This window comes from Ambystoma mexicanum, chromosome 13 (assembly GCF_040938575.1).
Source record: "Ambystoma mexicanum isolate Mex_15411 chromosome 13, UKY_AmexF1_1, whole genome shotgun sequence".
NCBI lineage: Eukaryota > Metazoa > Chordata > Amphibia > Caudata > Ambystomatidae > Ambystoma > Ambystoma mexicanum.
Genome location: NC_090938.1, coordinates 528,594,012 through 528,613,299, shown reverse-complemented (window position 1 = coordinate 528,613,299; position 19,288 = coordinate 528,594,012). Strand labels below are relative to the sequence as shown.

Below are 19,288 nucleotides of genomic sequence, written 5' to 3'. Positions count from 1 at the left end.
GAAAGGCCGAGTTGGCTTTGCCGGGATTCGAACAAGCGCTCAACCCACTGATCTTTCTTATCAGGTATGACCTTTCTTACCTGATATTACCCAGCAAAAGATAAGATTGTTTTTATGGCTCTATGGGCCTCATTACGAGTTTGGAGGCAGCCATGCCCTTAATAAGGGCATGGCTGCCTCCAAACTCGGGTCCGGGGTCCCTAAATGGGGAAATACCGGGCCATTCTGACCTTGGAGGTCCCGGTATTTCCCCATTCAGGGAACCCGGACCCGGGCCATCCCCATTCCCATTTGAGCCCCCACAGGGCTCAAAGGGAATGGGGAGCATGCTTACAACGGGCCTGTTAATGACGGGCCCGTTGTTAGCATGCTGGGCTGCTCGTGGGACCCGCTAAGGACGTCTGGTAAAACCAGACGTCCAGTGCGGGTCCCGCGAGCGGACCTCGTAAAAGGGTGGTATGGGGTTAACGGCTCCGGCACCTTTACCTGAGCCGTTAACCCCTTACCGCCCACCTCATAATGAGTCTCTATGTCACCTCAATGCATGATACCTCATTCTAGTCCTGGGATTTTCTTTTACTTTAGTTTCAGGTTAGTCCATTTTTAGTTTGGGCTATTGGGGGGAAGAGCCAGCTCTAAGCTGGAACTATTGCATTAGAGTACAGATAAGGAGAAATGGCACATGAGGAGGCACACAAAGCTTTAAAGTGTTGTTTTGTTATTTGCCCACCCATTGACTGCCCATGGCCATGCTAATCCCTATGGCCATTCCCACCTAGTTTTACCCCTCCCCACCCAAAACACCTCCTATGGGGAACTCTTTCAGCTTGCTTTAATCAAGCCGTACCATCAAACTTTGCACTTGAAGTGCCGGCCAGTGTTTTCTCAAAGCAGTTTTCTGAGAGTTAAGGACTTAATTGGAACAGTAAACACGATACTGGTGCAATAAAGATTTCTAAACGCGGTCTGCTGCCAGCCACTCAATTTATAAGCAATGCAAGCCCTTCACTGAAGTCCTGTTAAAAGCAAGCACTGGCAAAGCCAACCGTTATGACTTGTATATATGTATTAGGCATTTGCCAGGCACTGCTAGCAGATGCCCAGACACTCGCACCATTTTGCACCTGCTACCATCAATGGCCAGTTAATACCACTATGGCACTAGCTGGCAAGTGCTTTTCTCATGCCTACACAAAAGCCCAAACTATTAGCATTGCCAATGCTTGTACTCAATAGAAGTGACTAAAGACCACACCCCAAAGTATGCCATTGATGAAGAAATTAAACCCTAGGACTGGAGAATGTTATCCCCGGTGACATGGAGGCATCGCGCATCGTTAGCAATAGAGCGTGTGCTGCCATGCATACAAAGGAGGAGTGACACATTGGGAGATTTAGAAGTTTCCCTGCATGCTAAAGATCTAGAAGGTTCCCAACAGGCTAAAGAGACTGGAGACATGCATCTGCCACTACCCTACCACCTTTCCGGTGTGTGCCTACTTCCCAGCATCCCAGAATACCTCTGTTCAACGCTGATTTCGCCCAATTGCACCTGGTGTGTCATTGAGCTGTGTCAGCCACAGCCACTCCTAGTCTCTTTTGTTACAAGCCAGAACTTTGACTTCAAGTCATTAAACCGTGCTGGTTCTCCAGCCAGAGCCTGTGTACTTGTCAACGGGCTGCCTTGGACTCCCACAGACCTGATGTAGGCCTCTGTGCTGCTGGCGCCGCCGAGCTGATTGTCAGTGAGGTAGGTGTTGTGGGAGCTGGAGATGAAGTAGTGGCTAAGAGGCTGGTTCATATCCTGGTAGACACTTGAATGCGCCTGGTTGATGATGTCAGACTCCGGGGACAGCAGGTACATCATGAAGCCGTCGAGCATCATCAGATCGTGAGTCTTGGCTAAAGAGAAAGACAGGAGAGTGTTCAATTGGTTCAATTGGCTGGTTCCATGATCCATGGCATGGTTCTTTATTAAATTATGCATTCAAACTATATATATATAGGTTTTTTAAATCCATAAGTGTGACGGCTCAAAATTCATGATTCAAGACATACTTCTTTGAGTATGTGGTACTTAAAACGTGTATCTCTAAAGTGAATGTGAGTGTTACAATACCCTTCACGATAGTGTCGACTTGTCCTAACAGCAAGGCCTTATGTTGTGCAAAATAAAAAAATTAAAATACTGAAAAATGAATACTATGCACACAAATATTCTCCTACTCTATTTTATGCACAAAACACAATTTTAGCCCACCTACATGTTTCTTTCCATAAACAGTTGTGGAAATTCTTCAGGCTGAATGCATGTGCATTTCCCATGAGTAAGGCAAATGGTGTGTAGCCGATCCTGCTCACAGTATTCTTTTTGTTATTTCAGCTCAGGATCATCCATCACCCACATTTAGTTAAATGTGTGTGGCATTCTTGCAGGCCTGACTGTATTCAAGATGGTGTGACTTGCTTCATGAATAATGTGTGCTACCTAGTTTGGGAATACCCCCATATGAACCATCACACAGAATATAGTATTTCTGCCTCTTTCTCTTTGTTGGGTGTACAGATGTTGTATAAGTACCCTATTATGACTGCTCCACCATCACGGAGGAACTTCCGTAACTGACCACAGTAAGGATTGGCTTAATCACAAACCCCTCTGGCAAGTACTACTGAAGTGCCCTGTTGTTTATTAAAGTACACACAACTAGCAATGTAGCCACAGCAATCCCTTTCATTACTCTACTCTTTTTTTATGGGTGTCATTTGAGGATGCGAGCTGTTATCGGTATACTGGTCCTTGCTACCTCTGTTATTTGTCCTGCTACCCCTGCTTAAGAACCAATCAGAATTCAGATGAGCAGCTTGCAAGTGCAAACTTCAGAAAATAGCAAGAGGACCTTAACCATCATGGCTGTCACAGAAAAAAGGAAGGGAATTTGCACCCCACTATCTACATGCAAGCTATGTTACAAAATAGCCTGCATGTTAAAGGATATTTATACCGTGTACTATCACCACCGGAGTGGTCCCCTGGCACTCTGGAGGATCCGAAAAGCAAGAGGACAGGGTAAGTTAGTAGGACTGAGTGGGAAAACGCACAAGATCGCTTTGATGTGCTGTTGGCAGCTTCAGTTCGGTTTACACCATTCACTGAGTGTAGGTGCGATTGTTTGGTCGGTAGTTCTTGTGTGCTGTTATGCGAGGCTATGTGTGGTTTGTTTAGTTGTTGCCGTTTAGTGACGTGTGTGCAGTTTGTTGCGTAATATAGGTATGCTTGTGTTTTGTTTAGAGTTTGAGAGGTGTAAACAGAAGGATATTTGCACCGCTTTTACCCCTGACACATCCTGGCATGCAGCCGCCCTTGGGAGGGAGTTCTAAAGTTTTGAGGCTCGGCATGAGAATGCTGATCAACCATGTCTTTTCCTGTTTACGGGTTAGGTTACAAGCAGATGTTGTTGCTGGGTCTGAGGGTTCTTGTAGGCTGGTAAATGGTTATTTTCTTTTGTAGGAATTCTGCTCATTGGCCATGGATTGCTCTGTGCGTTATGCACATTGTTTTGAATGTGATTCATTTTTTTTACTGGTAGCAAATTTAGCATCTTTAGTGCAGGAGTGATGTGGTCCCTTCGTGAGAGTTTGAGGAGAAGTCTGGCCACTGCATTCTGTATACGTTGCAATTTCTTCAGTAGATAATCCGAAATCCTAGGCTGTTGGCGTAGTCTATCCTGGACATTATGAGGGAGATGATGGCTAGTGTTTTGTTCATAAAGGAGAGGAATGGTAGGATGTTTTTGATCGTGTATAGGTGGAAGAAGCTTTTGATTATTGTGTTTATTTGCGGCTCTAGGGTTAGCTCGTTGTCCATTAGGATTCAAAGGTTTTGAACTATTTTTGATGATCTGGGCGCTGTTCATAGTTCTGTGGGCCATGGGATGTATTGGTTGCTTTCCTGGTTTTTCAATATAATCATGATTTCTTTCATGAAACTCTGTTGAATTTGAGGCTGTTTGTGTTCAACCATTCATAGAGTTATTTCAGACACTCCACTAGCGTTGTGCTGTCCTCTTGTACATTTTCGATTTTGTAGATGATTTGGGTGTCATCTCTGTAGATGTAGCAGGTGAGGCCGTGCCTTTTGATGAGGTTGATTAGTGGAGTCAAGTAGATGTTTAAGAGGAGGGGGATAGGAAGGATCCTTGTGGTATCCCACAGCGGGTCTCCCGCGGCATGGATTTGAATGGTTTTATCTGTGCTGTTTCTGTTTTTTCAGAGAGGAACAATTTAATCCAGAGCAGTGCCGTTTTGGTGATCCCTATTTCTTCCAGTCTCTTGATGTGACTGTTGTGGCTGACTGTGTCAAATGCTGCAGAGAGGACACGTAGTATCAGTGCTGAGTTTGTGTTGGAATCTGTGTTGGTCTTTAGGTCATTCCAGATAGTGAGAAGTGTCGTCTCTGTCCCTCTCATAGGTCTGAAGCTGGCTTGTGTCTGGTCCACGAGTTGGTGTATTTCTACCTGTTACAGTGTTTTTTCATAGACATAGGTTTCTAGCAGCATAGGGAATGTTTGATATCGGTCTATAGTTAGAGAGGTCTTCCACATCGCCCATAGTATCCTTGAGGAGTGGTTTGATTACGCAGATTTGAAAGACCGCAGTACTCTCCCCACTGAGAGCGATTGGGTGAAGAGGTTTCTGTGACTTTCCAATAGCGGGCCTTGTGTGAGGATTGATTTATAGATGTCACATGGGCATGGGTCCATTGGGGAGCCGGATTTATTGCGAATTGTCACCAGATTGATGAATCTCTCTACTGATATATTTGTGTGAAGCTTTGCAGGTTGATCTGTGGTTCCAGGATCGGTGGGGCATGGTGCACGGTCTGGTTGATTTGTCTGCTTTGCAGGATCCAATGTTGGTCAGTAATTTTATTTTTGAAGTGGCCTGTCTGAGTGAATAGCCTTTCTCACATCTGCGATACATCGACGATGGTGAGGACGGTGTAGAGGAGCAGCTGTATACATCTGAGGAGATCCCGCCCCCCTACCTCTCCTATTTTGGAGACATGAGACTGTCCATTGCTTGACACCAGCTATAGTACCAATAGCACAGCGAGTATTTGGAAGGAGATACCCATTGAGAAAACCCTATTAAAGGTACCCCAGAAGTGATGACAATCTGCAGGAGGAACTCCATGAAGGAATGTGAGAAGGAGCTAAGCAAATGAACTGATGATGTCATAAGAACGTGTACACAACATCCTGAGATACTGACTGACAACAATGTATGGATCCTCCGTGGTTCACAAAGATAATGTTCCTTTGGCATTTCAGCAACGGCAATGGACTGCGTATGTGTTTCTCTCACTGCTGCACTTCTCCATAGAGGATTATACTTGTTGGTCTACCATAGAGAGGGCTTGCAGTCCATGAATTCACCATCCTTGATGCCTGTGTCCTTGTCAAAGTACTCAAAGAATAGTACAAATGCAGCTGCAAAAAAACACTGGGCCTCATTACGACCCTGGCGGCCGCGGTATGAACTGTGCCGGTCAGGTACCGACACCGTTCATACCGGGCCACCACATTACGAGTTTGCTCACGGGTGGCGGTATGCACATCTAGTCTGGCCAGGCGTGCGCCCCGGCACGCGCGAGCAGACCAGGATGCTAACAACGGACTCTTTATTATTGGGTCCGTTGTTAGCATCCTCCCTATTCCCATTGAGCCCTATGGGCGCTCAAATGGGAATGGGGACGTCCCGTGTCCGGGTCCCAAAAATGGGATTGGACCTGTAATTCCCTTTTTTCGGGACCCGGACACGAGTTTGGAGGTAGCCATGCCGGTACTGACGGCATGGCTACCTCCAAACTCGTAATGAGGCCCATTGTGTGCGCACCCCACCAAGTGCTAGCTCAACTAGTGCTGGACAAAGGGCTGACTTGAGCTTGGCTCGAGTTTCAAGTAACTGGTGGCCAAAACTAGGGCCGGCGTCCCACTTTCATGCCCCGCAAAAACAATAATGAATGAATAATCATGCCTGTCCAGGTTGCATCTGCATGTATTTCATTCAGCTGCATGCCAAGCCCATCCTGCCCCACACAGAGGCATGCAATCCTCACATTGTAAAGCAGAGATGGGCATGCAGGCATTTTGCATGCCTCAATGTTCTCAGATGTGAATCAGGCTAAGATGCTGTTTGGAAGTGCAGCAAGCTGATGGCGAGCAGGCAACAGGCCATTGTGATGAGCAACCCTGGTGGTGGCGTTGCTTTCATTTTTAAAAAAAATGTCTCAGCTGTTCAATACTATCCTGTACTCCGGATATAGAAATGGAATCCTTGCTAGTGAGAATCTCGCCTACTCCTTCTTTTACATTCCATCTGTTGATTGTATATCACTCACCATCATTTAGTTTGACGACCTTTGAAAAGGCGATCTTTCCAAATGTATCGGCTCTCGCTCTTGCATTTAATCATTTATGTATTTTAGGTGATTTTAATTTTGGGGCTGACTCCCTTGACTGTTCGGCGGCAGGCGCCATTTTATCCTGTATAATATGATTGGTTATTTATAACGCGGTTAATACCCAGAGGTCTCTATGCGCGGACCTGGGGATCGAACCTGTGTTGCTCTGTGCTTCCAAGGTGAGTGCGTTGCCCCTGAGCCATCCTCCTGAGATATGGAGAATGTATTTCTGCATCAACTTGTCACAGGCTCTACACATATAAGGTGACACACTCTTGACTTAATTATTTCATCCCCAGATCTATGTTGTGTTTCACCAGGGCTGTCTCTCTCATGGACAGACCATTTGTTGATCTCTTTTAAGGTTGCTCTTCCTCTGGCTAGTACAAGGCCAGTCCAGCATAAAGTATTACGGAGAGCTTGACACCATATTGAACCAGTGACACTGGCACAACAAATAAAGTTAAATTATCATACAGTAAGTAATTAACCATTACCTCTTCTTTTACCATTAACTCGGCTCATTACTGCTTGGTCGACAGCCACTAATACGTTGGCACCTTTATAATTGGCAAAGAAAGCTGCGAGTCCCTCAGCTCCGTGTTTCTCTTCGGAACTTTGGGTATGGCGGGCAACTGTCCGCAGTGCTGAGCGGACTTGGCGTGTAAACCTTGATCCTATTCTGAAACTTTCCTTTAAGAAAGAGTTGGCCTTATATCATCTGGGATAAAGGCTGCAAGAAAATCTTATTATGGCAGTGTAATTCAATCGACGGTCAATACGCCAAAACAACTTTTCCAGACAATAAAAGATCTTCCTGGCCCAAAATTGCCATCAACATCCCCAGTTTCCCAGAAATTGTGTAACAATATGTCTGCTTTCTTCGTAAATAAGAGTGAGGCTATTAGGGGAAATATCAGGAATCAAGTGTTTTCTAAATCCTCCTGTATTGTCAGAGGATGTGACACAACTAGAGAGGGTTGCGCCCTTTCAACTTATCAGTCCTTCTATGGCAGTTTAAGCAGTGCAATGTTTAAGATCCCTCCCTTCACCTTTAAATCCATAGCTAATGAGTTAGGAGAGCCTCTTGCTGAAATCTTTAACTTGACTCTTTTGCATGGGTTATTCCTGTCACTATGAAACATGCACTGATCATCCCTTTACTGAAGAAGCCATCTTTGGATGCTACAATGTTGGCAAACTACCGCTGCATTTCTTTATTCCATTTTCTAAATGAAGTTGCTGGAGTCGGTAGTTACCCCACAGTTTAGGTCCTTCCTAGAAGGCCACCTACTTCTTGATTCTGCACAACTGGGTTTTCGTCTGCTTACGGGCACTGAGTCAGTTTTAGTCTCTGTCCTGGATGACCTGGTACGAATCAAAGATCAGGGTGCTGTGGCAGGCCTTATTTTAGTGGACCTGTCAGCCGCCTTTGATATCACTGCACACAACATCTTGTTAGCTAGACCCCTGTGTATTGGAATCTCGGGTAGTGCATATGACTGGTTAAAGTATTTTATTTCCTCACGCCATCAGTCTGTCTGAATGGACTCCTTCAGGTCATCTCCTGAGGCTTTGGCTTGTGGGGTCCCTCAGGGGCCTTGTCTTTCCCCTCTTCTTTTTAATGTTCATGTTCAACCTTTGGCTTCTTTGATCCATTCTTTTGATTTTTGTTTTACGCCGATGACACCCAGATCCTCTTCTGAATGGATCTTTAGCGGGATGGTACAGCTGACCGTTTAAGAGCCTGCTTAACAGCAGCTGATAGCTGGTAGCTGGATGGGCCAAACCTGGTTCAAGATGAACGGGGGAAAACTGAGGTGCTAGTGGTAGGCGCCCCGCCTGCAATTCAGTCCTGAACATCACACTTTTGGCCGTCTGGTCTCAGCCCTCTGCCTTGTCCCTTGGAATTTGTAAAAAAAAAACTAGGTATTAAGATCTTGGACTCTCTGTCTCCAGAGGCCCAACCTAGCTCTATTGTTTTTTTAAACTGAAGAAATTGAAAAAAGATTGACCTTATATTCCCTCCGACAGCTATTACTGCCACAATAAACAGTAGTCTTGATTACTGCAATGCCGTTTCCCAACCTCATCCTGCTTATTTATTAAACCGGCTGCAAGTGCTGCAACATGCAGCAGTCCTACTCGCTGAAGGCATTCCTTATGGAATGCCTATTTCTGCAGCCCAGCGCAGCTTTTATGGGCTTCTGGTGAGAGCGCTGATTCGGCTAAAATCTTTGTGTATGATTCACTGGGCGTTGCAGGGTAGAGATTGTCTGGCACTGCTGCAAGAGAAAATCATTCAGTATTTCCCTAATATCCTACTGCATTCAGCTTCCCAGAGTTTGCTGACAATTCCATCGTACCGGTTAGAAAGATGTGGTGATCGAGCTTTTTCAGTGGCCGGCCCAAAACGATGGAACTCTCTCCCTTTATTTCTATGTAAGGTTCAAGTTGGTCTTTTTAAGGCACAGTTGAAAACATATTTGTGTGCCCGAGTTCTCCTTTCTCCTTGTCTCAGCTTTCTCTCTTTTATTTTAGCGCGCTGACACCTATGGTGAAGGTGTGTTCCCTTAATAAGTGTTGTTTGATTGATTGATTGATTAGCCTAGTCTGAATTCCAGGTGATAAGAACAGTATGGGCATATTAATACATGGAAATCGAACCCCTAGATCAAGTTAACTACAAAATATGTGCCTGGATCCAAGACAACTGAGTAAAAAAAAACTACCCCCTTTTGAAATTGTCTAATTTAGTTACATGATACCTGATGGTTGGACATTAAAAAAACAAATAGCTATTTTGTAGGAATAAGACTAAGCTGCATCCCTATGTGAGACAGTGACTCTAAACAGGATGATAATGCCACCGTGTCATGCGGTTTTGTTTTTTGTTGTGAGTGTTTACACTATCTGTTTCCCCAACATTACTTTGCATTCTGGAACGTGAAGGGTCTCATTCAGCATGGGGAAAACACAGCTACAATTATAATCGTTTTGATTCTCAAAAAGATGTATGTATTTGCCAGGTTTCTTTGTTATAGGAGTTGTTTACTTTTAAGTCACCTCTATGAATAAGAACATTATCCTAGATCTTTAAAGCCATACAATGATATATATGTGTATCACTGAGAGCTGAGAAGACAGGTGGTCAAGTGTCTAAACTGCAGATTGGGCACGAATCCCAGCTTCGCCTATTGACTAAGGGGTGTGATACTGGATGAATCATGGTCATCTGACTATGGGCCTCATTACACGGAAGGCGGTAATGGTTAACGGCCACCGTTAATGGTAACGGTGGCCGTTAACCATTACCGCCTTACTACGAGGTCCCTTAGCGGGTTGGTGTTTTAACGCCTGCTTTTTGCAGGCGTTAAAAACCAACCCGCTAAGGGACCTCGGAGCTAATTACGGCACCGCAAAATTGCGGTGCCGTAATTAGCGCCTTCCCCATTCCCATAGAGCCCTATGGGGCAGAAATGGGACTGGGGAAGGGCAATGGCGGAAGGGGGATTTACCGCCCCACCAACCTTGGAATGGGGCGGTAAATCCCCTTTCCGCCAAGGCGGTGCCGGTAATTTACCGGCATGGTCCAGGGTGCTAATAGCACCCTGGACCACCGCCTTCCGTGTAATGAGGCCCTATGTATGTTCAGCAAAATATAAAGGTTCTTGCTGTGGGAGGTGTGGAAGCATGATTCCAGGTATGGGAATTGTGTTATGGGTGGTGAGAATGCACGACACTGGGTATGGTTGTGTATTTTGTGGATGAGAATGCAGGATACCAGGTCTTGTGTTGTGTGGGTAGGAATGCAGGACTCCAGGTATGGTCTTGTGTTGTGTGGATGGGAATACAGGACCCCAGGTATGGTCTTGTGTTGTGTGGATGGGAATGCAGGACTCCATGTATGGTCTTGTGTTGTGTGGGTTGGAATGCAGGACACCAGGTACATTCTTGTGTTGTGTGGATGGGAATACAGGACCCCAGGTATGGTCTTGTGTTGTGTGGATGGGAATGCAGGACGCCAGGTATGGTCTTGTGTTGTGTGGATGGGAATATAGGACCCCAGGTATGGTCTTCTGTTGTGTGGATGGGAATGCAGGACTCCAGGTCTTCCATGCCTTCCCTCCTCTCGCTCTCATTCCCAGGGTGGTTCAGTGGATCTGCAGGTGTTCTTCTCTTGTGATCTTGGTGGTTCCCTTTTGGCCTTGCAGGGGGTGGTTTCTGCTGCTCCTGGATCTCCAGGAACGGGACGTTTGGAGGATTCCCAGCTGGCCTTGCCCTCTTCGAGGGGATCAGGTGTCAGGGTTGCCCATGATCCACTGGTCTAGTTGGCTCCTGAGAGGGCAAGGTTGTTGACGTTGGGTTTCCCAGCGACAGTGGTGGAGACCATTCTACATTCCTGGAGGGCTAGTCCCTTGAAGGCCTACGATAGCCATTGGTCCCATTTCTGCGCTGGTGTGAGGGTGCCAGACTTTGCCCTCCGGATTGTGGTGTCCCGGGGGTGTAACAGTTTTTGCAGGATGGTTTCGATAGAGGGTTAGCAGTGGCCTCTCTGCATGTTCAGTGAGCTGCATTGAAGACTCTGTTCGAGGGTTCTGGGGTGCCCCTGTTAGATCTGGGTCTGGTGGGCAGTTCCTTAGGAGCCTGGTTTCTTCTCAAAGGCCTTTGTGTTCGAGTTGCCCTCCTTGGGATTCTCTCCTGGTTTTACGTTTCTTCAGTGGGATCCTTTTGAGCCGCTTGAAATGGTTGATGTTAAGTACCTTACGCTGAAGAAGGTTTTCCTGGTTGCCCTCGCACCTGCGCATCGTCTGGGGAAGATTGGGTCTCTTCTTTGCCATTCGCCTTTTCTTTGCATCCTGCCTGACTGCCTCGTGTTGCAGTGTGATTCCCGGTTCTTCCCAAAGGTTGTCTCTAAGTTTCATTTGTCGCAAGAAGTGGTCCTCCCAGCCTTTTTTCCTGACACCCTGTCCCCCGAGGAAGAGACCTGGCACTCACTGGATGTGAGATGAAAGGTCCTGGAGTATCTGGCAAGGACGTCACATGTTCGGCGGTCCGACAGTCTTCTGGTGACTTTTGGGGAGGCTGGGGCGGGGAGGAAGGCGTTGTTGTTTCCATTAGTCGCTCGATGAGGACAGTGCGCTCAATGGCATATCTGGCTGTTGGTCTTCCTCTCCCTTTGGGGGCGCAGGGTCATTGTAAGAGGGGTATAGCTGCTTCCTGGGTGGATGCTCAGGGTGTTCCGTTGCATGAGATTTGCAGGACCGCTACCTGGGCGGACCCAAATACATTTATTACACATTACCGGCTGAATGTGGGCAATTCTACGGATGGTTCCTTTGGTGTTGGGGTGCTGTCTGTGGCATAGCTGTAAGGTTCTGTTATTCATTTGCACACTAAACTTTGAGTTTTGCATTGATTCCTGGGGGGCCTCTTGCTTTCCTGCTTACTTTGGACCCTTCCACTTGTTTTGCTTGGGTCTGCCTCAAAGGTGAGTACTGGGACGAGGAAGAGGGACAAGGAGGTAATGCTCTGATTACTCACTGATAACCTTCATTACTCTTTGTCCTACTCTTCCTCGTCACAGTACTGCCGACCCTTCGTACCCTCACGTGATGTGGATGGGCCCAGGATCTGTCCAAGCTTGCTACATACTGGTGGATTATGGGTAGGTAGGAGATTTCTACCTCCAAGAAAAAGAAAAAAAGTCTCTGTAGGGGAGGGTCTCATAGGTGAGTACAGTGACGAGGAAGAGTGGGACTATGATTAATGGAGATTACCGGTAAGTAATCCGAGCATTAACACATTCCTTGCTGGATTATAGGCTGCCAGCTCAAAATAACACTGAGAATGTGGCTAGGGCATCCTGAAACCCTAAATACCACTTAAAGGAACCATAAATATTCTTTGTTAGAGTCACAGGGTTGGCCCCAAGCTGTGGGGACCAACTTCAGTTGAAACATCTGAACTGCCCTGACGCAGCACTGTTATGAGAAAGAGGGAAGATGGATGATCCGGTAAAGACGTGATCCCGTCTCCAGTCATAGGGCAGACTGCTTTATTTATTGGCACTGCTAATTGTTTGTTGTAGCACTCAACCATTCGATGAGACTTGCCTGACCTTGCAATTCCTTTTGCACGTGGTGAGCAGGGAATGTGACAGAGCAACATATTAAAACGTGCGTGGCTTGCCACTCCCACGCACCCTGCTCTCTCAATGGAAATCACTGACTGCTCACTAACAATGGGAGATACTATGACGAGGCGAGGGCGGGAACTGGGGAGGGGTCGGGTGGCGATGCGTGTTTCCTTAATGTACGCATATGCAAATGCCCACTCCCACGTGTAAAGCTTTCAGTGCCACTGCGAAGGGTCGAATTTAGTGGGCGACCTTTGGCACACTTCTTTTCTGCACTACATTCAGTCGGGGAGCTACGCACCACGTACAGGGCTGGACTGGGAACCAAAAGTGGCCCTGGATTTTTTTTTCAAAGTGGCCCCATATTTCGTCGAAGGAGCTAGCATAGCGTGTGAGCCCAACCCTTCTATGAGGGGATTGCGAGTATCCCCCAAGAAGATGTTGAATAACATTAGTCTAAATTAGTGCATTTAAACCATGTTATAATCATATATGGATTTTAAAAATGCATGTTTTAAGTAAGTTCATGATCTCATAAAATATATCTTCAATGATAGATGGACAAACCACGAGTGCAATATCAGTCTCAATAAACATAAGAAACATATCAAATAATAAATGGATTGTAACAAATGTTTTTATTAAGTAACAGAACAAGATGCACATATAGGGGCACATTCTTAAAAACAAATGCAAATAAAACAGCTGAGATAATGCACTTTTTTATTTGCATTAGGTTGAGAAATGGGCAGGTCACCATATTCTCAAATGCACTTAATTCTCAAAGGTATCTCATCACTTGTGCCAAAATATGTACTGACAATCTGACCGAGTCTCCAAAGGGCCCGGGCAGAGCTTTATAATGCACATACTGGGCTTCCCTAAAACATGCAGGGGCCTTCGAACACATAGGTAGTGACCCCACATCTCAAAACAGTGCATCTAAGGCCTTGTGGGGCCCAATCACATACAAGGACTCCGCAATACATATAGGGTCCATCAGCACTATAGGAGACTCTGCATTACACAGGAGCCCCTCAGAACACACAGGGGCCACTCAGCACGCACTATGCGCCCCCATACATGACCTTATTCACATGCGGGGGTTGGCCCCTCGGCACATAAAATGCTGATCAGTCCATTTATGGGGTCCATCGGCGCATTCAGGACTCATCAACACTTTCAAAGAGTGCTTTGGTACATGAAAGGCCCCTGCATTTACAAGCCCTCCTCAGCAACTACAAGCCCATCAGCACACAGTGGAGCACCACTCATACAGGCAGGTATAGGCCCTTGCCACACTGGTAGAGGCGCATCGATGGGGCGGCGTTACCCCATACTGCAAAACAATACCAGGACGCGAAAGGGGACAGGACAGCGTTGGGGGAGCAGTGGTAAGTGGCGACATGGGAGGGAATAGGCAGGTAGGCTGGGAATGGTCTGGGAAGTGGAGGGGTCAGGTAAGGAGAGGGTGGATGAGTCATGGCAGTTCCACATAGTGCCCCCAGATAATGAAAGCGGGGAGGCCTGTGAAATATTGGTGGACGCTGGTGGTGTCCTCCAGAGAGTTAGGAAGTGGCATAGGTGGGTGGGAGAACAGGGAAAGGAGGGTGATCTTTTTTCCAACTCCTGTTGCACAAACATTTAAGCACAATGGATCTTTTTTCACCCTTCACATAGAACCGAATGGGAAACCATGCATAGAGGGGCCCAAAGCACACATTGGGCCCCATGAAATACAGGAGCCACTCCACATGCACAGAATCTCCTCACAACATTCAAAGGTCTGCCAGCACATAAAGGGGCCCCTCAGCACAAAATGGTTCTCAGCACACACACACAGGGGCCTCTTGGCACACATCGGGCCCCTTAGCACAAGCAGTGCCCCATCTCATATACTGTGCATATTCAGGCTACACAGCACAACGAAGGCCTCTAAGAGCTGATCAGCACACATGCAGGTCCTCATTGCACACGCATGACACCTCCACACAGCAGAGTGTGCCTCATTCTACCCTGTCCCCATAGCACATACAGTGCCAAACTCCACAAAAAGGGCCCCTCAGCAGCTACCTCAGCAGACAGAGACCTTTCAGTAAAGGGGTGAGTGACCCTGTAATCCAAAGAACAATGAGGAAGGATTACACAAATAATAACAAATTGCTCTTTTATTCTCTCTCCCTATCACACTCCATCTCCCTCGCTCTAATATAGTCCCACCTCTCTACTTCACTGTGTCTACCATTCTCTCCCCCTCTCTCTAGTGCACGCCCTCTTTAACACACTCCCTCTGCCTCTAGCCCACTCTCTGTAACCAGTCTTCTTTATGTGTACCTCGCTCTCTTCACCACACACTCTACACCAATCGTTCTCACCTCACACTCTCTTCCTCTCCTGCACCCTACTTACCTCTCACTCACCCTTGTATACATTGTGCCACACACCCTGAATTTATTTTCATCCTCCCAACAATGCACATTCATACGCCATTTGCTGGCATCACCCTTGTTGTGACACCCCACTTGCTCCCTGTCTCTCTTACCACCTTGCACAGAGCCCATGATATCATCTGATGATAAAGCATTTATAACGCGGCTATACACAAGTGTTTCAAGGCGTGACCAGGCAAAGGGGGGAACAGAGGGAAGACAGAGACAGCGATCTTATTACCATCTTATGCACCCTATTTATTTCTCTAACCCTGTTGACATTTGAACCTTGGGTCTTTTTCACCATTGCAGGCAAACCTCTCTTTTGCACCTTAGCTCTAACTCGCATACACTCAACAATTCATAAGAAATAGTCAACATATTTCATCTAGTAAACTCAGTCACTCGGCGTGTTACACAAATCAAAGAAATAAAATAAGTCAATAAATTAAGCTACGTTATACCCACACTACAACATTCATAATAGCAACGCCAACTTATCATTTCCAATTGTAAACGCTGGATATTCAGAGCCCCCCCAAACATACGATGTCCAAAAGCATTTGATAGAATGCTAGAATGACAGTGGATGGACATAAGCCAGAATATAACCAGAACACACAACCACTCAGGAACATGCCGCGCATCTCAAACACAGTGGACAGAGCAAAGCAAAGCAGAATTGCAGCTGCTCTCCCAAGGCAATGCAGGGCCCGGTAGCATACCTCGCTCTGACCAGGCAGGCTTGCATTGAAACTCATTCCTTCCCTAATGCCACCCTCCCTTCCCTCCTCAGAAGGCCATGTGCCATGTAATGCCAAATGCAGGCCCCAGCAGCATAACTCGGTCTGACATCATTCCTTCCCTAGTGCCACCCACCCTTCACTCGAAAGGAGACCAAATGTAGGCTGTCACTACTTGTACTCAAGCAGTGGGGCCAGAGGTGATGTCACTGATTGATGCCAAGGCATATGGACATATGCTGTGGAAATTAGGTGACTACTTTAGTTCAAGAGCCATTTTACTGCCACTGGGTAGAAACGTTTGCAGCAGGTAAAACGTGAGTGTGCCAGGCATGCACCAACAAAATGATATGTACATTGCTGCCGGGCAAGCATACACGCCAACTCCTCCTTATTCGGGAAAGAGACTCACGATTTTGCAGACACAAATGTTTTTCCCATAAAGTTTTACCTTCTAAAATCCCTCGCCCCATTCAAGACTATAGGTGAACTGAATTCTACTTATTTCCGTCTCATAATCTCCCACTTGTGAAGGGGGAGGGAGGGGTCTCATTATGGAACCATCCACATTTCGTGCCTAATGTGTTAAAAACGTTGGTCTTGGGACACATCTGAGCAAAGCGCCTATTGCACTCAAAAGCTTAGATTGCTACGAACACTGCATGCTGATGCTCCCTATACGTTCCATACCCGGAACACAATAAGAAATTAACATATTTATCAACATGAAATCATTGAGAGTCATGCTAGACTCACGCAAGCAGTCTAATCACTGCACCAGGCCAGATACTGCTCGTTGAAGATTCTGTGCGTCACTGGCAGCCACAACTTTTAAAAGAAAACAAGCGATAGCCCCCATCTCGCGCGCGCTGCCATTGCCCTACATTCCCCAGGCAGGGAACCTGGACGGACAGTCCTGGAGAGCTCTGTCCTGGGGAATGATTTGAGGGACTGGCTGCCGCTGAAAATAATGCATGATTCAAGAAAAAGATGATTTTGTTCAGTTAAGTAACTTGACTTGCAGGCTTTAAATTAAGTTACTTAACTGAACAAAATCATGCATTTCATCAACAGTAGCAGTGAATGGCCATCACAGACCAGAGGAGACCTGATTTGAAACTTCTCCGAACGTGAAAAGGTCGTGAGGTGTGCCGGAGTGCATGTGCTGCACCCCGTGGTGACCCTTGCAGTGTGCACGCGATGCCCCTGTTGTGCTCCCTGCAGTGTGCATGTGGAGGGCACGTGGTGCCATGGGTCCCATTCTGTGTGCAAGGTGCCTATGTTATGTGCTGGGTCTTATATAGCGCTCTTTTTGTCATTTGCATGGCCACCTCTTGGCGCTTTATGATGTGCTCGGTGGTGCGATAAGGGAACCCCACGTGGCCTTTGGAGGGGTGGAGTGAGGTGACTCTCGCCACAGCCACGCGGACTGGAGGACGTGTAATGGGTGCACAACCTTTGGAGAGTTGTGGTGACGTGCACGGATGATGCCACCTGAGACAGTCTGGGCTGAGACAAGCCACTTGCAGACACCGGCCGGAGTCTGACCTGGTGCCGGGGTCGGGCTGGGGAATAACATTATCTCGAGCACCTTGAACAAGTGGCCCACAATTGCAAGTGGCAATTCATTGCTTTTGTGACAGACTGTTTGAGTAGTACCCAAGGGCGAGGCTTTTGATAAAATGTGATGCAAATTGGGCAATTTAAACAAAATGTATTCAGAAACACTGGTCAAAACTACTAGCTGCAGAGCGAAGTAACTTGTCAAACCGGTCCACATGGGCCAAAAGAGTGGCCCACTTTGATTAAAAAAACAGGCCCAAACTAGCATTTTGTTGTGTTTTTGGTTCGGGCATTGCCTTATTGCCCTACCAGCAGAGAGAGGCCGGGGTAGGTCCTGCTGCATCGACGCTCGGCTGGGCTCTTCCTCACCCAGGTGCTGAACCCACACCAGCCGAGCATCGATGTGCCTACCCAGTCTGGCCTAGACGGTTCTACGGCCCAATAACAGGGCTCTGGGGAATGATTTCAGGCAGCCACTGCAAGTTAACTTTACTTACGTGGACAATCTCGAGTCGAGACTCGAGATACATATCATCAACGTGCAGTGTGTCTCGCTAGTCGCTTCTCACCTGACAATCGATCGATCTTTGGCTTGCAATGCCAGGCCTCATGCAGCCCGGACCAGCTGCCTGCCTGCTAATGTGTGCACTGTGCGCGCAGGCGCAGCCTGGGCTGCAGGCAGGGCACGTGCAGTTCCAATCTGGTGCCCAGCCCAGAAGGCCCTGCGCAGGCGCGGGCCCAGCCCAGATGCTGGGAAAAAAAATAAAAAATGACAGTGCCTCTGCCTCAATCAGTGGTGGTAGCCAATTCAAGGCAAACCACCCAGACAGAGCCGAGGAAAATCACGCGATGTGTTTATGCTAACACATGTGTATCCTTCTGCTCAAAAAGAGGCCCTACAGGCCAGAGGCCTACCGGGGGATGTCCCGGTGTCCCGGTGGGGCAGTCCAGCCCTGACCACGTACGTTTTGCTAAAATTCTGCTGAAGTCCAGAGGAGGCAAAATGAGCTCCCATTGTTGCCCCACCAAACATTATGCCTCAGAGCCCCCGACGCACTCCCGACAGAGGCAGAGGAAAGAGGTGATAGATGCACACCTGTATAGGTCAAAGGGCAAAACGTGTGCAGAAATACATTATCCAGGATATTGGGTGGGTGCGGGCGGATTTAGGAGGCAATGGGCCTCATTACGAGGTGGGCAGTAAGGGTTAACGGGCACCGGTAAGGAGACCGGTGTCGGTAAACCCTTACCGCCCTATTCCGAGGTCCCTTAGCGGGTCCCGCTATGGGCACCTGGTTTTACCAGGCGCCCTTAGTGGGAGCCCCTAAGGGACCAGGGAGCTAATAACGGGCCCGCTATTAGCTCCATCCCCATTCCCATTGAGACCTATGGGGCTTGAACGGGAATGGGGAATGGTTCTTGGAATGGGGACTTACCGGATCCTCCAAGGTTGGAATGACCCGGTAAGTCCCTATTTCGAGAACCCAGACCCGGAATGCGGTAAGTGCTATTAGATTGAGAAGAGAATCCCTGAGAAGGCAGATGTGTCTGCCCATGCTCCCTTGTTACCAGGGAGATTCCTGGAACTAGAATCCCTGAAATGCCTACTGTTTGGAGGAAGGCAGAAAAACACTGAGGAGGAGATCAGAAAGGCCAGGCTGGAAGTGGTCCAGGCCGGGCAGCCCTGGAAGGAGAAGTTGACCAGGCTGCTGGGAAAATGCAGTCCAAGCCTTGACGAATTGGAAGGCCTAAGGCTATCCACCAGCGACCCTAATGTAAAAGGGAGAATGGTTTGACCCATGGCAGGAGGGTGAAACAATATAGGCTGCCTGACACGGACCGTAATGAGAACAGAACCCATTTCTGCTGTTGTGAATCCTGATAAAGCCAATGTCTTTGAGTGGGTTATTGTGTATCCTGAAAGAGCCAGGTTCTGGCAGAGACCTGT

The 19,288-nt window shown here is 47.4% G+C and overlaps 1 protein-coding gene across 1 annotated transcript in view; it reads right to left on the bottom strand.

Annotated features, from left to right (window-relative positions):
• Positions 1 to 19,288, bottom strand: part of PLCD3 (phospholipase C delta 3) — a 467,775-nt gene that overhangs the window by 84,487 nt on the left and 364,000 nt on the right. Inside the window, exon 6 of the mRNA XM_069634237.1 lies at positions 1,701 to 1,902. Coding sequence (XP_069490338.1) covers positions 1,701 to 1,902 — 202 coding nt within the window. The remainder of the gene's footprint in view (positions 1 to 1,700; positions 1,903 to 19,288) is intronic.